General features: G+C 43.4%; 1 protein-coding gene across 2 annotated transcripts in view; it reads left to right on the forward strand.

The window, feature by feature from the left end:
• The first annotated feature begins 325 nt into the window (after positions 1–325).
• The window catches only part of RAMP3 (receptor activity modifying protein 3), a 140,948-nt gene continuing 127,056 nt past the window's right edge, over positions 326–14,217 (forward strand). Inside the window, exon 1 of one of the 2 annotated variants that reach the window (XM_054516370.1) lies at positions 326–591. In XM_054516370.1, the coding sequence (XP_054372345.1) occupies positions 540–591 (52 nt within the window). In that variant the 5' untranslated portion in view covers positions 326–539. The remainder of the gene's footprint in view (positions 592–14,217) is intronic. The other variant, XM_036378588.2, reaches the window with a different exon arrangement.

Here is a 14,217-nt window from a genome sequence, read left to right on the forward strand (position 1 = left end):
GCTGCAGGTGGACTAACACAGGTGGCCCTCCAGCTCCTCATGCCTTCAGCCCCACCGCCAGGATGCTGTGATGAGAGAAGCTGCTCTGGCTCCCAGGCAAGAGGTGAAGAGTTCCTGAATCCCTCGGACACTTACGACCAGAACCTTCCCCGTGCAGGGTAGGTGCCTTTCCCCTAGGCAGCCACACAGACCGATGGGTTGGCAGCAGCATCGCTCCTGCCGTGGCTGTTGGAGGAGCGGGAGGCACGGCCGCGCTCCTGCGGCCACACACAGACCTCACTCACACGCGCCCGTCCCCGCTCGGCCCGGCCGCCGGGTCCGCCCCGCCGGCGCTGGGAGCTCCCAGGGGCGGGGGAGCTGCTCCCCAGCGCGCCCGCCCCCGCTGCCGCCGCCGCCCGGGGCTGGACGCCGAGGCATGAAGAGGAACCTCCCCGGCGGGCGGGCTGAGGCGGGTTCGGGCCCTCTGCGGCTGCGGACCGGCCGCCCCATGCGGGCTCCGTCCCCCGCGGTCGCTCGCCGCCGCTGCCGCCCGCGCCGGGATGGAGGCGCAGGGCAGCCGCCGGCGGCACCTCCCCGTCCTGCTGCTCTGGGGTAAGTGGCTGGCGGGGCTGGCCGGGGGCGTCCCGGCAGCGTGCGGTGGGGCTCGCCGCTACCGCCCCGGGACTGCTGCAGCGGTACCGGCTGGGCATCCTCGCGTGTGCGCGGTCCTCGAGGGCAGTGCTTCAAGCCGGGGCGTGGGGCTGAAGTTCGGGGAAGGTGGGAGCGCCCCCACTGTGGCTAGAGCATCGCTTTGGGAGGGGGTCTCCGGGCGTCCCTTGCCGGAGTGTCGGGACGCAGCGGGGATCGCTTTCCCTCCGGGGCTCTCCATTCCGAGCACAGCGGCGGCTTCGCAGTGGGAGCATTCCGGGCGCGCAGCGGGGCCGGGCGCAGCGTCAGGGCCGCTGGTCCCCTTCAGCATCGCGCCGACATCGCAGAGGGGAGTCCTCGAACAGGGCGTCCAGGCCCCAGGGAAAACGATCTCAAACTTCTCGCCTTAGTCAGGCTTTTCGTCTTGGATCCCACTTGGGTTTTGGGGAGGTGTGTTTGGCTGTTGGAGAAGGTTTTTTCCTGCAGACTGAAGGACTCGTTCTGTTAGAGTAGTTGAGTTCCAAGCACGTAGTTATCAAGTGCAGTTATCCTTCAGATCTTTCTCTTAGAGTGCCTCGGCTGCTAGAAAAACTATTTTATTGCTCCTTGTCAGGTAGATTGTTTTGGGGCTCTCAGATCTAATGTCTTGTAGTCATCTAAAGTTGCCAGAAGTCGGCTCTGATCATCTTCACTCAACACTAAACTAAGAGATACAGTTGATTCCCTGTGAGTCACACTTAAGGGACAAAAATTCAGGCCTGGTACCTTTAGAAGATGTATTTGAGGACTTCAGGACTTTGTCTGCTATTTTAGACCCCTTCCAAAGTACAAACCTGGTAAACACTGCATGTATTTCTATGAAAAAACCCACAAACAAATAGACAGTATTGACAGTGTTCAGTAGCATCATCCTTAGCTGGTCTGTCAAAAGAATGACATGTCACATGCACAAGTTTCTGATTCTCTGTGGCTTGAGGACTTCTAAAATCTTACCTTAGTTGCTCAGATTTCTGTTACTCCTCAGCTGAAAAGGAATAAAGAGATGGCCAACACTTGTCTTGATATGTGAAAAATGTATGCAATCTTGAACTTAGGGAACTAGGCAATAATCTTTTTGTATGGGGAGACTTTTTGATGTTATGGTGTTTTTTGCAAAGCAGAATTACCCACTGGAGATATATTTTCAGAGATTTACTAGAGTGAAGGACAGTGTCCCTGTGGCTCAGGAAGCTACAGAAGGACATTTTTCACCAGAGAGGCACAGATAAATCAATTGTGCTAGATATTTTTAACTGTGCTAGTTCCATTCCTAATAGAATAACACACACGCAAAATATTTTAAGAATATCTGTTAACTGGTAATACATTACTTTTGCTTGGAATTGGAAGGGTAGATATAATCAAGGACTAATGAAATGAGACTGATTTCCTAGTGGAAAAACCTTAAGAGTTCTAGGATGTGAAATCAAGGGTTTTTAATAAGAACAGCCTAAAGTGGTAGAAAACTAAATTTCTTTTTTGGGAATACAAATACAGTTTTAAGACTAGTTATTTAGGAAGAATTTTTACTTTAATTTAATGATCATTCATAATGGCTTCTTTTGATTAAGGAGAGAGCTGTGACCTCTGCCATTTAGGTGAAACCACCATTCCTCAGTGTTGAGCTCACTGAAGGCAGTGGAAAGCCTGTCTGGGTAGGGTGTAGGACTGTTCTGTAACCTCAGGCAACTACTTTCTGTATCTTTCTGCCTAGGATTCTTGACACATTATCTCTATGCATAACTACTTGTGGTGTTGTCCATCCTTAGAGAGGATGGCAAAAAATGCAGTGATTGTAGGAGAAGTTGGATTTGCTGGGTGTGGAGGGGAAACAATGCATCAGCTGAGGTACTTGGGACACAGGCATGCCATCAGTTCTATGAAGTGCAATGGCATCCAGAATGGGGCAGAGCTGGAAACACCAGCTGTCAGGTGAAATCTCTGATTTGCTCAGCAGAGCTGTAGATACTTAGAAGATACCTACTAACCTAAGAAATAATCTAAGAAATAGTGTTGTATTTACCATCATAACCAAACTCTCTTACTATACTTCTATGTATGGAAACTAGGTAAGAAGAAACGTAAGGGCTTGACCAGGACTTTTAGCAAAGTGTTTTTTTTACACAGGTCATTGTTTTGGAATCCCTGCCCAAACGTTTCTCCTTCATTCTTTATGTAAAACCTTCATTTCAGTAGTACTATTTGTATTTTGTTGCCGCAGGCCTCCAGCCGGGTAATAATTAGCATTGACTCCATGATTCGAGAAGGCTGATCAATCACTTTATTCTACTATGTCATACTATATCATCTTATACTATACTAATTAAGAAACTCGTAACCCTTGCAGACAGTCTGATACAGCTTTGACCTCCTTGGTCTATCCATCCAAACATCATCACCAGTGGCTGATTAAGAAATCACCCTTTTGTAAACAATCTCCATAACACATTCCACACGTGCACAACAGGTGCAGCACATGGAGGTACGAATTGTTTCTCATTCTTTTCTCCGATCTTCTCACAGCCTTCCCCAGGAAAATGCCTGGGGAAGTCTGTTGCTCACTGAGGTCAGAGAGCTGCTGTCACAGCATTTGAGTTAAAAGATGCTACCAGAGTAAAGCTGGGTATTTTTTAAATTCTTGAGTAATCTTTCTCAATATATTTGTATAAACCCATATCAAGAGAGTTGGTGTGACCCTTATCTAGAGCAGTTCTTGTATGCAGATTTCAAAGATAGTAGGTTTTTGCATTTCATAATGCTGTTTTCACAGAGGTTAGCCAAGTTTAGTGCTTTGGTCACAGGTGAGCAGCTGGACAGTTGGAAACAGCCTGGTCCCAATTATATTTTTACTTTCTGTTTTAAAGACTATACCTCATCTGCAAACAATAATGAAAAAGCTGTGTATAAAAGTCCAAATTCTCTAAGGTCCTGAGCTCCCCTTGTGTGAAACATGGCATATGTAAGTCCTAAAGAGTTTGGATTCCAATGATGGAAAAAAAATATCCAACAGGAAACAATTTTAGCAGGTTAAAGTTTGAAAACCAAATCAAGGGTTTTTTTCCCATTATTTTCTTATGGATATCATGCTGTTCTGCAGCTGCAAAGGGTGGAACAAAGAAACGGAATACCATTGTAGGAGTTCTGAATTTAATAGACTGAGGCAAGTGTGTGTGGGTAAAACAAATAAACCTTTGCAAAACGGAACGTCTTATTCTGAGACCAACCACAGAGTTCTAACTAAAACACTTCTCTACCAAAATGATGCTTCATATTCTAAAGATGTGATTTTCCACACTAGGCAAGCAGGAAGACAGGCAGCAGACCCCACCAACATCCATCCTGAAAGCCAAGCATCTGGTGCAAATGCAGCCTGTGTTTCAATTTGCTGTTGGATCCAGGCATTCTTCCCACCACCCTTCACCCTGTTTGTGTCTCCTAATTCTTTTATTTGGGAAGGTGTTGATCCTTTCCTAAGATCTACATGTGCAACAAGGGACAGGTTCACACCAGTTCCTTTGAGAGGGTGAATGGCAGGACTGTCCCTGTAATGTCAAATGGACTGCAGGTGGTAGCACAGAGCATTGAATGCTATCTCCAGCTCCAGCTCGGTCCCAGGCCTCAGGAGGAATGGCACTCCATTTTTGAAGGTAACTCCAGGCTTTTAAACCCTGATTTACTGCAATGAGATCCAATCCTGGAGACTATTTAGCTAATGTAAACTCTTGCTCTTAAATTAGTAAGATCTTGCTATCTACATCCTCATTAAGGTTTTAAATACCTTTGGCGTCTCAGGACTTTGCCTGTAGGTTTGTTTTGCCTATGAGGCAAATCACAAGAGACTATGAAGTGGAGATTGACTTCTACACTGAGATAGGCAGGTACTGCTATAGGTGCAAGTATACACAAACTGCATGATTTGAAGGAAAGGGTCTTGAGCTGAGCTCAACAGGAGCTATGGGAGGTTTTGCCAGTTGAGTTGTGTTTAAGCATTGCACCACCAGTAGTTTTTTGTACCATTTGTGTTTCAGTTTCTCCCACCTGTCTACTGGTCACTGAGATGATTCATGGCTTGAGTTGCAGATGAATCAGTTTCCAGTTTGCCTTACCAAGGAAAAAAATGCAATGAGTTGTCTCTTACAAAACACCATTTGCTCCCATCTGTGTCTTGGCTATTGAAATTACTACTTGAGAGACGTTTGAAGAAAGCAAACTGTGCTTTCATTTGGGGCTCAGAGAGATTAATTTTCACAAGTATAATGAAACCTGTTTTAATTCACACCCTATTAGTTTAGTAAAAGCTGTTACATGAACCATTTTATTTCAGAACAGAAATTTAGAAGTGTATTATTTTGTGTTTTATGGAAACAGCCTGTATTTTTCTAAAAGAAGAATCTCTTCACAGCCAGACTTTCATTGAAATAAACTGGAAAATATAAATGGAAAAAAATTGCATTATTTTAATGTGAATATATATGTAGAGCAACCTGAAAGCTGCTTGAAGGACTCTTATGTGAAAATGTGCAAGTAGTAGGAAAGAAAGGAGTAGCAAAGTGGAATAGGAGAAAGGTGCCCTTTCAGAAGTTTTTAGTCTTAATCTCCCTTCATATGTTGGCTTCCTTGAAACCAGTCTGAAAAGAGGAGACAGCTTTTTTCCTTGCTAAAAACCTCAAAAGAAAATGCAGTGGCACTGTTAGAAATGGTTCAAAGGGTGGAGGGGATTCCTTGTTCTCTTCAAAGCAGCTTAACATGATCTACCATATTGTCTTGGATGAGTGGCATGCCTGCATAACAGTCCTTGGCCTCAGTTTTGTCTCCAGGAATTCAGAATTTTGCCTGTATGGAGACAGATTGATGGCCTTCTGCAGATGGGGTGTCACTTGCTCCCCTATGATCTGAGCCAGAGGGACTCACCTGAAGAGGAAGATGTGGTAGGTGCTGCTGAGACCATAGCAGAGCCCCAGGCTGATGAAAGTACATCTTGTTTGCATCTAACCAGGTTAAGCTGGGTGAGCAAAGGACTGTACTGAAGCACTTGGCCCTACAATAAAGCATCTGTCTTAAGATTTTCACACTCTAATAAATGTGACTAATTTGCCTTTATTTTGCAGAGCATTATCTGTGGTCAGTATCAGAATAAGTAGTGTAATTAACATTACCCTGTAATGACTGTCACTTACTGTGTGAAATAATTTTGTTTCCAAAAGTCACAAGTGACAGATCACTTTTGCATCCTTTTGTGTCCAGAGAGATTCATCCTAGAGACTCTAATAGTTATAAAATATTATTTCATTGTTGTTATTGTGTCAAAATACATAGTTTGAGGTTTGACAGGGTGTGCAGCCTTTCTTCGGGTGGGCCTCCTGCCTTCAGCAGAAAGGGGAAGAAATTTCACAGCTGTAAAATGTTGTGAAGAGATGGGGCGACACTGGAACAGGAAATGGAGCCTTATAGAACTCATTCAAGTGGTCATCAATAGGACACAAAGTTCAGGTTTCTTCTGAGACTTCAGCACTTGGACTTAAGGTTTGATCTGTAATCTTCTCTCTTGTTCACACTCTGTGACTGGAGAGTGTCCTCAGGGCTGTTTACCTGATGTGGCCAGGTAAAGGCCACGCGGCCGCTTGCAGTTGTTGTCTGAGGAGCTGTGGCTGTCTCTGGGCTACCCAGACACACATTCTGCAGCTTTGGGGTGGAGGTGGCCTTTGCTTGAAGGGGATCTCAGCCTTCACATCAGGGTTTTGCTGTCTGGTAGCCACAGGGGGGTGTGGAACAGATTTTCTCTATATGCTTGTTTTTGGCAAGTGACTGCAAGTGTAATGCTGTCTCTCCACATCTCTTGAGTTCGTGAGCTGATCCAGCTTTACTCCTTAAGGATCTCCATGTACCAAGAACATAACTAGTTCAATTTAATATTAAAAGAGGTTTCTTTAAATGTATTTAGCCATGTGTATTGTAAACTAACACTGATACACTGTGTAGTGTAAACTAACACTGATAAAGCATTAAGCTTATGTTTTCAAGAGAAACAGGAAAAATGAATTTTTCTTTTTCAGTGAAGAGATGCTTAAAACCTTTATTTCCATGGGGTTGTCAATTGTCATTCATTATGTGTGAAATTGCCTCTATTCCTCTTTTATTTTAGCTAACACATCAATATTTAGTTTTATTGTAAGCTATGTCTGTATTTCACACAAAGTCAGAACTTACTGTATCATGTTAAAAAATAATGTAAATCTCTTACTTTTGACAGTGGACCTAGGTAAATTTGCATTCAGGAATGGTAACCTTTGCAATTAGTAAATGTGGCTGCTGAACATAATTGCAGGGCTATGTTCGGGGTGGGAAGTTTTTACCATGAAACACTTAGTGATGCACGATGAAGTAGAGATAATATTGCTGGAATAGCCATCGGTCCAGTTTCTATTTAACTGGCTCCAGTATAAACCAGAAACAGCAAAAAAGTCTGAGCATTGTAAAGTAAAAAAAGAAAATTAAGCTCCTCAAAATACTTGTTTTCTTTCTGTACTTCAAGATTTTTTTGGAAAGAAATGTTAGTGAGTTTTTCTTGGATTTAAATATTTTTAAAAATTGGGAGAGGAATCTCTCTCTGTGAAGTAATGTGACATCGTAGACTTCTTATTTTTAGTAAGTTTTAGTTAAGGTGGATTCTAACTGTTCTTTGTCTTACCTTCCTAATGGAGCAGTACAAAACAAGTGGAGTGTGTACTGCAAGACCATAAGGATGCTTGTTGCTATATGGCTCATGCTGTTCCATGCCAAATATGCCTGTGCAATATTTAGGTTTTATTTTCCTCCCAGCTACTTCATACTTTATCATGCAGTGATTCAGAAAACAAAAACTTATCAAAGCACTAAAAAGTGTCAGTAGGAACAATGTAAAAGAAACATCTCTTGTAGGAAATGAGGGATTCTTGCAGTCTTTAAATGTACACTGGAAATCTTTATGAAGAGTATCTGTCTTGAAGTAGATGTTCTAGGCTTAGTCTATAAATTATTGTAAGACCTTCTTCACCTTGTTCTACAAAAGATCTGGAAGATGTGAGGGATTCCTTCTGGTGTCAGAGTGTACCACTCCACAGCTGTATAAATAAATTAAGCTCTTTGTAACTTCATGAGTAAAAGTATTGTTGACACATTTGCAAAACTAGAGGGAAGGGAGTACTCATGTATTCTCCTTTCTAGTATTTCTTGCATGATTTCAAAATCCTTAGGAGGATTTCCCTCAGGCTTTAGGTGAAAAAGTTTGTCTGTCATATGGGAGCAAAGCGAAAGAAAATCTCAACCTTAGAACATCTCTAAGACTGTGAAGGTAGGCAGATTTAGGTAAACTGTTTCAGGGGCCCGCTGATAGTGTCGGAGCTAAGCAAACCCTGATTTATAGGTGAATATAGAGAATAACCAATATTGTTTAGTTGAATCTGCTGTTGGCCAAGGCCGAGCCCATCAGTGGCAGTGGGAACACTTCTGGGATTACAAAGTTATGATTGGGAAAAAAACTGCTGCAGAACAGCAGATAAAAGTGTGGAGTGAGAACATGTGAGAGAAGCAACTCTGGGGAGTGCTAAAGGAGGGGGAGGAGGTATTGCAGGAGACAGAGCTGAAGTTCCCCTGCAGCCTGTGCTGAAGACCAGGGTCAGGCAGCTGTGCCCCTGCAGCCCATGGAGGATCACACGGTAGCAGACATCCACCTACAACCCCTGGAGGGCCCCATTCCCAAAGGAGGCTGTGACCTTGTGGGAAGTTTGCAGGCTCCTGGCAGGACCTGAGACCCAGCAGAAGGACCCACCCTGGAGCAGCTCATGAAGAACTGCAGCCTGTTGGGACGACTCATGTTGGAGAAGTTTGTGGAGGATTGTCTCCTGTGGAAGGGATACAGCACTGGGGAAGGGAAAGAGTATGAGGAGTCGTCCTGAGGAGGGAGGAGTGACAGAGACAATGCATGATGAACTGGCTGCTGCCCTCATTTCCCATCCCCCTGCACTGCTCCAGGAGGAGGTAGAGAAATTAGAAGTGAAATTATGCTTGGGAAAAAGAGAGAGGTAGGGGCAAGGTATTTCAAGAATTGATTTTTATTTCTCATTAACACATTCTGATTTTAATTGGCAGTAATTAAATTTATTTTACCCTGTTGGGTCTCTTGCCCATGATGGTAGCTGTTAAATGATTTCTTCCTGTCCTTGACCCATGAGCATTTAATTATATTTTGTCTCCTCCTGTCCAGCTGAGGAGGGCTGTAATAGAGTGGCTTGATAGGCACCCGGTGGAATGATTTACTCCAGTAGATTGGCCTAAGTAATTTCCTATGTCAGAATCTGCTGCTTTGCAGTTTCCTATATACCTGTATACACCTATGAAAAATTACGATGTAGAGGGATCATGCTGCCATGCAAGGATCTGTTTTCAGTGTTTATTCCTTGGAGCGAGGGTTTTGTTGTGAAAAGCCACTCACACCTACTAGGAGCAGGTACATGTACAGCAGTATAAGTAGACATGTGAAGCTCAGAAATTTTGTTAGTGTTTCATTGTTCTTAGGAGTTCTTCATGGCAGCATGTAATTTAAAAGATTCTGTGATCGTGTAGGTTATTATCCAGAGCTCTGGAACCCTGGTAGTCAAGCTAGACTGCTGAAGAGAAATAGCCTGCATTTGGATGGTTAGGCCAACTTAATTTTTCATAGTTGGCATAGAATTGAAAGAAAACATGACTTCACTGGAATCATGTTGGATGTAATGCCTCAACATGGTAACATGTAACAGCATTAGGAATCTGTGAGAGGAGTACATGCAGCATCAAGAGAAGGGGGATGTGCAGGGTGGGAATTTTTGTCATCTGGTCAGAAAAGGAAAAAATAATTTTCCCAGGCCTTCTATGATTCTAGTATCTTGATTTAAATATTCTGCCTGTCAAGGGAAGAAGGAACTTTAAATGTCTTCAAGTATCCCATGGTTTTAAACGTTTCCTCAGGAGGGAGTGTGCAGTGACCCTTGTCTGTGAAATCTTCATGGGTCATTTCCCCTTCCCAAAGTTATTAAAAAAAAAAAAAAAGATTGCTTCTTTCTTTAAATAACTTTCTTCCCAAAGTTATTAAAAAAAAAAGTGGACTTCTCTTTCAGGCTACCTCACTGGAGCAAACTGAAGTCTATTGGCCTTGAGGGACTGGTGTTTCACACTCTTTCACAGGTGTTAGGTATGGAATAAAGTCTATATTGTGCTGACTTTTTTTCCTTATTATAGGGAAACCTTAAATCACATCACATTTCCTTGTTTGTTTTCCTGCCTTTTTGACTAATGATAGGCACCTGGATTGCAATAATGAGCAGCCATTAGATCAAATATGTGCATCCAGGTGATCACGTGATACAATGTCAAACTGTGTTCCTGGATGCAGATGGCTAACTTCAGGGGCTGTCACAGAGAGATGACGTTCTTCAGTTGCTTTGGTCACATTTTCTGAGAGGAGATAGTGGTGAAATGGGTACTGGCACCAGACTGCTGCTGGCTCACACTGTAGTTATGACTGATGGCTGATTTCTGCTTGTGACCTTAGACAGACTTCTTACTAGTTCTGTCATTATTTCCACAGTTCATGTAAAATGGAGACCTCAGTACCTCACAAGGCTGTAGTTAACCTGAAGAAGTAGAGATGTTTAGGGGGTGAAAAAAAGATTTTCCACTTCCATTTGTGAGAAGTGTATTTACCTGTAGTCATAAATCATGAAGAGCTATGGTCTCATTGTTCTAGATGTTACGCACTTACATGGCAACTACTGTATGCTGAGACTTAGAAGACCAGGTCTTGCCAGCAGAGGTTAGATGAAACCAGGAGCACAAAGCCTTTGGCAGGCCCATAGATACATGGTGAATAACAGTCTTTGCCTTATGTCCTAGGTGACACACACAGAAGTTAATTCAGTGGATTTGGGTTTGTTGGGAATGTTGTGCTTGCCTCTGCTGGCTGTAGGCACCTCCTGATGTGTGTAATCATGTGGAGTTCTCTTCCTTCCACCTTATATCATAGAATAACCTGAATTGGAAGGGACTCACAAGAATCATTGAAGCCCAACTCCTGGCCTTCCACATGACAGCCCCAAGAATCACACCATGTACCTGAAGATATTGTCCAAATGCTTTTTGAACTCCTTTAGGCTTGGTGCTGTGACCACTCCCTGGAGGAGCCTGTTTCAGTGCGCATCCTCTAGGTAAAGAACCTTTTCCTAATAACCAACCTAAACCTTCCCTAACACAGCTTCAGGTCATTCTCTCAGGTCCTGTCACTGGGCACCTCAGAAAAGACATCAGTGCCAGGCCTTCCGCTTCCACTTATGAGGAAGTTGTAGACCACAATGAGGTCTCTCCTCAGTCTCCTCTTCGCTGAACAAGCCAAGTGACCTAAGCAGCTCCTTGTATGGCTTCCCCCTTTCACCATCTGGACTTCAGTGAAGCCTTTGACACTGATTCCTATAACATGCTCCTGGAGAAGCTGGCACCCCACAGCTTGGACAGGTGCAGTCTTTGCTGGGTTAAGAACTGGCTGGATGTCTGGGCCAAGAGAGATGTGGTGAACGTTGTTGCAGCCAGTTGGTGTCTGGCTCTAGTGGGATTCCCCAGGGATCAGTGTTTCACCCAGTTTAATAGCTTTATTGATGATCTGGATGAGGGGATCAACTCTACACTTAGTGAATTTATGGATGACGCTGAGTTGGATGCAAATGTCAATCTGCTGGAGGATAGAAAGCCTCTGCAGAGGGATCTGGACAGGCTGGATCAATAGGTCTGAGGTTCAACAAGGCCAAGTGCCAGGTCCTACACTTTGGCCACAACAATCTCATGCAGAGCTGCAGGGTGGGGGCAGAGAGGTTGGAAACCTGTCTGGCGGAAAAGGACCTGGGATGCTGGTCAGCAGCTGGACATGAGCCAGGCCATTCCATGGCCGAGAAGGTCGATGGAATCCTGGCCTATATTGGAAGTAGTGTGGCCAGCAGGAGTAGGGAATTGATTCTCTCCTTGTATCTCCTCGCTGTTGAGGCCACACCTTGAGTGCTGTGTGAGTTTTGGGCCTCTCACTTCAAGAAGGACATTGAAGTGCTAGAATGAGTCCAGGGAACGGCAGGACTCATTCTAGCACTGAGCAGGAGCTGATGAAGGGTATAGAGGACTCCTGTGAGGAGTGGCTGAAGGAGCTGGAGTGTTTAGCCTGGAGAAGGGGAGGCTCAGGGGAGCCCTTATCACTTTCCACAACTGTGTGAAAGGAGGGTGTAGCCAGAGGGGGTTGGTCCCTTCTCCCAGGCAACTAGTGACAGGATGAGAGGACAGAATCTTCAGCTGCACCAGGGAGGTTTAGGTTAGAATTTCTGGATGTTAGGAAGAATTTTTTCACAGAAAGTGTGATTTGATATTGGAATGGGCTGCTCAGGGTGTCACTGTCCCTGGAAGAGTTTAGGGAAAGATTGGATGTGGCACTTACTGCTCGGGTGTAGTTGACAAGGTCATAGGTTGGACACAATAATCTCTGAGATCTTTTCCAATCTAGCTGATTCTGTGATCTTTTCAGCCCTCCTTTGGATGCTTTCTAATAGCTTAATATATTTTTTATGTTGCGGTGCCCAAAGCTACACACAGGACTTGAGGTGAGGTCACAGCAGCACAGAGTAGAGTGGGACAATCACCCCCAGGACTGGCTGATGATGCTGTGCTTGTTGCTAAATGTCATCTTAAAACTGTTTCTAATGCCACAGATTTCTTTTTAGTCTAAAAACAAATGTACTCCTCTTACCCTTTCTCAGTTTTGCTTTCTGGAAGGATGGATCTCGAGTCAAGGATCACATTTGTGTATTCTGCTTTTGTAAAAGTGTGAAAGAAGTCTACTTCAAGCAATTGCTTCTGCTCTTGGAGTATTTAGTGCATTCACTGTCTGAAAGTCAGTGGCTATAAAAAAAAGTATTTTACATTTCAGTTACATACTGTTTCATTAAAAACATAATGGGACAGAAAAGGCTTGAAGAAAACATTGTTACATTTCAGGTTGAGTCATGCAATTTCCAGCACAATACAGATCTTAGTGTACAGCTGAGAAATCCCTTCACAAGTTAGTTATTGAACTGGTATGTTTAATTTAATTATTTATTTGATAAATTATTAATTATTAATAAAGAAAAAAATTATTAAAATACTCGTTATATATTTATTTAAATAGACCACACCAGTTTCAAAGTAGTAGAAAACCCATCCAACACTTCTGGAAGTAGACAGACTGTTCAGAAATTGTGCCTCATTCTTAATATACTGCCAGCAGTGATTTAAGAACTTCAAAAAACAATGTAAAGGACAATAATTTGTGTTGCTACGCTGAAAGATTTTCAGTTGAAGCGTGAGTTCAGAATAATGGTCGCATTGCCTTGCAGTCACAGGAAACCTGGGGAACTCTGTACCAGCATGGGTCGGAACAGTTGATACTCTCTGGTGCATTCCCTGTTGATTTCTAGTGATGAAAAGGCTTCATTTGCTTCCTCTCATGCTTTTCTTGCTCTGCAGGATGAAGACTCTAATGTTCAAAATAGTTAACAGTCTGAAATTACCTTCGCAATTTAAAAACAATAATGTAGTGCCTCAGACTGTGATAAAGTAAGGATTGAGCTGCCCTTTTAGTTTTGTATATTATATTTCTATGGCTATATATGCATCTTCTGTACCATTGACACAAGGGGATAAAATGAGCGTTAAAAAGAGCTTCAGCATCAAAGCTGGAGATAATGCAAAGCTGAGTTCCATGTTATGCTAGCTCTCAAGAAAACTACTTGAACGTGGAGACAGATCAGTGCACCCTGCCAACTGATTTACCTTGCTCCTGCCACTCCATATACTGAGACACATTTTTTTCTGGGCCAATTTTGAATGCAAGTGTAACACTTCTTTCGAGTACTATATTTATTGCAAGCTTCTGTTTATTCCTGGCATCCTTCCTTTGTGTTGAGTTCCTGTCATTGCCTGTCTCTGTGAACTTCAGTTGCCTCACTTCCTTGGTTGCTTTCACACTATGTGATGTTGTTCTTGTGTCCTGTTCCTCTCTCCCCATCCCATTCCTCTTATGAAGTGTCAAAAGGACAGTTGGTAGCTGAGAACAAAAGATGACCTTCTGAGCCTTGTATATTGTGCAGAGGGTTATTTAAAGAATGACAGGTGATTTAGTTTTTGTACCAATACCATTATTTTTCCTTTCCTTCCACTTTTGTAGTGGCCTCTGGGCTTTCCCATCAAGTTGTAGGATTTCTTAGCCTTTGCAGAGTGTGTCGTGTTTTGTCTATGTACATTTGACTTGACCCCAATAGACGAGTTTTAGAAAAGGCTTTGGAAAGCAACCATGTGATGCTTGTGCTAGCTCATCTTATCCTTTATTCAGACAGACTCTAGTGAAATGAATCTCTTAAAATTATGAATATCCAGGAAACAGATAATAAAGAAAACCTATGCCAGTTGTAACCAATTTTTTTAATGTAGTAGAATGCCTCTTGACATTGTGTGAGAGCACAGGAG

Source organism: Molothrus ater, chromosome 1, assembly GCF_012460135.2.
Source record: "Molothrus ater isolate BHLD 08-10-18 breed brown headed cowbird chromosome 1, BPBGC_Mater_1.1, whole genome shotgun sequence".
Taxonomy (NCBI): Eukaryota; Metazoa; Chordata; class Aves; order Passeriformes; family Icteridae; genus Molothrus; species Molothrus ater.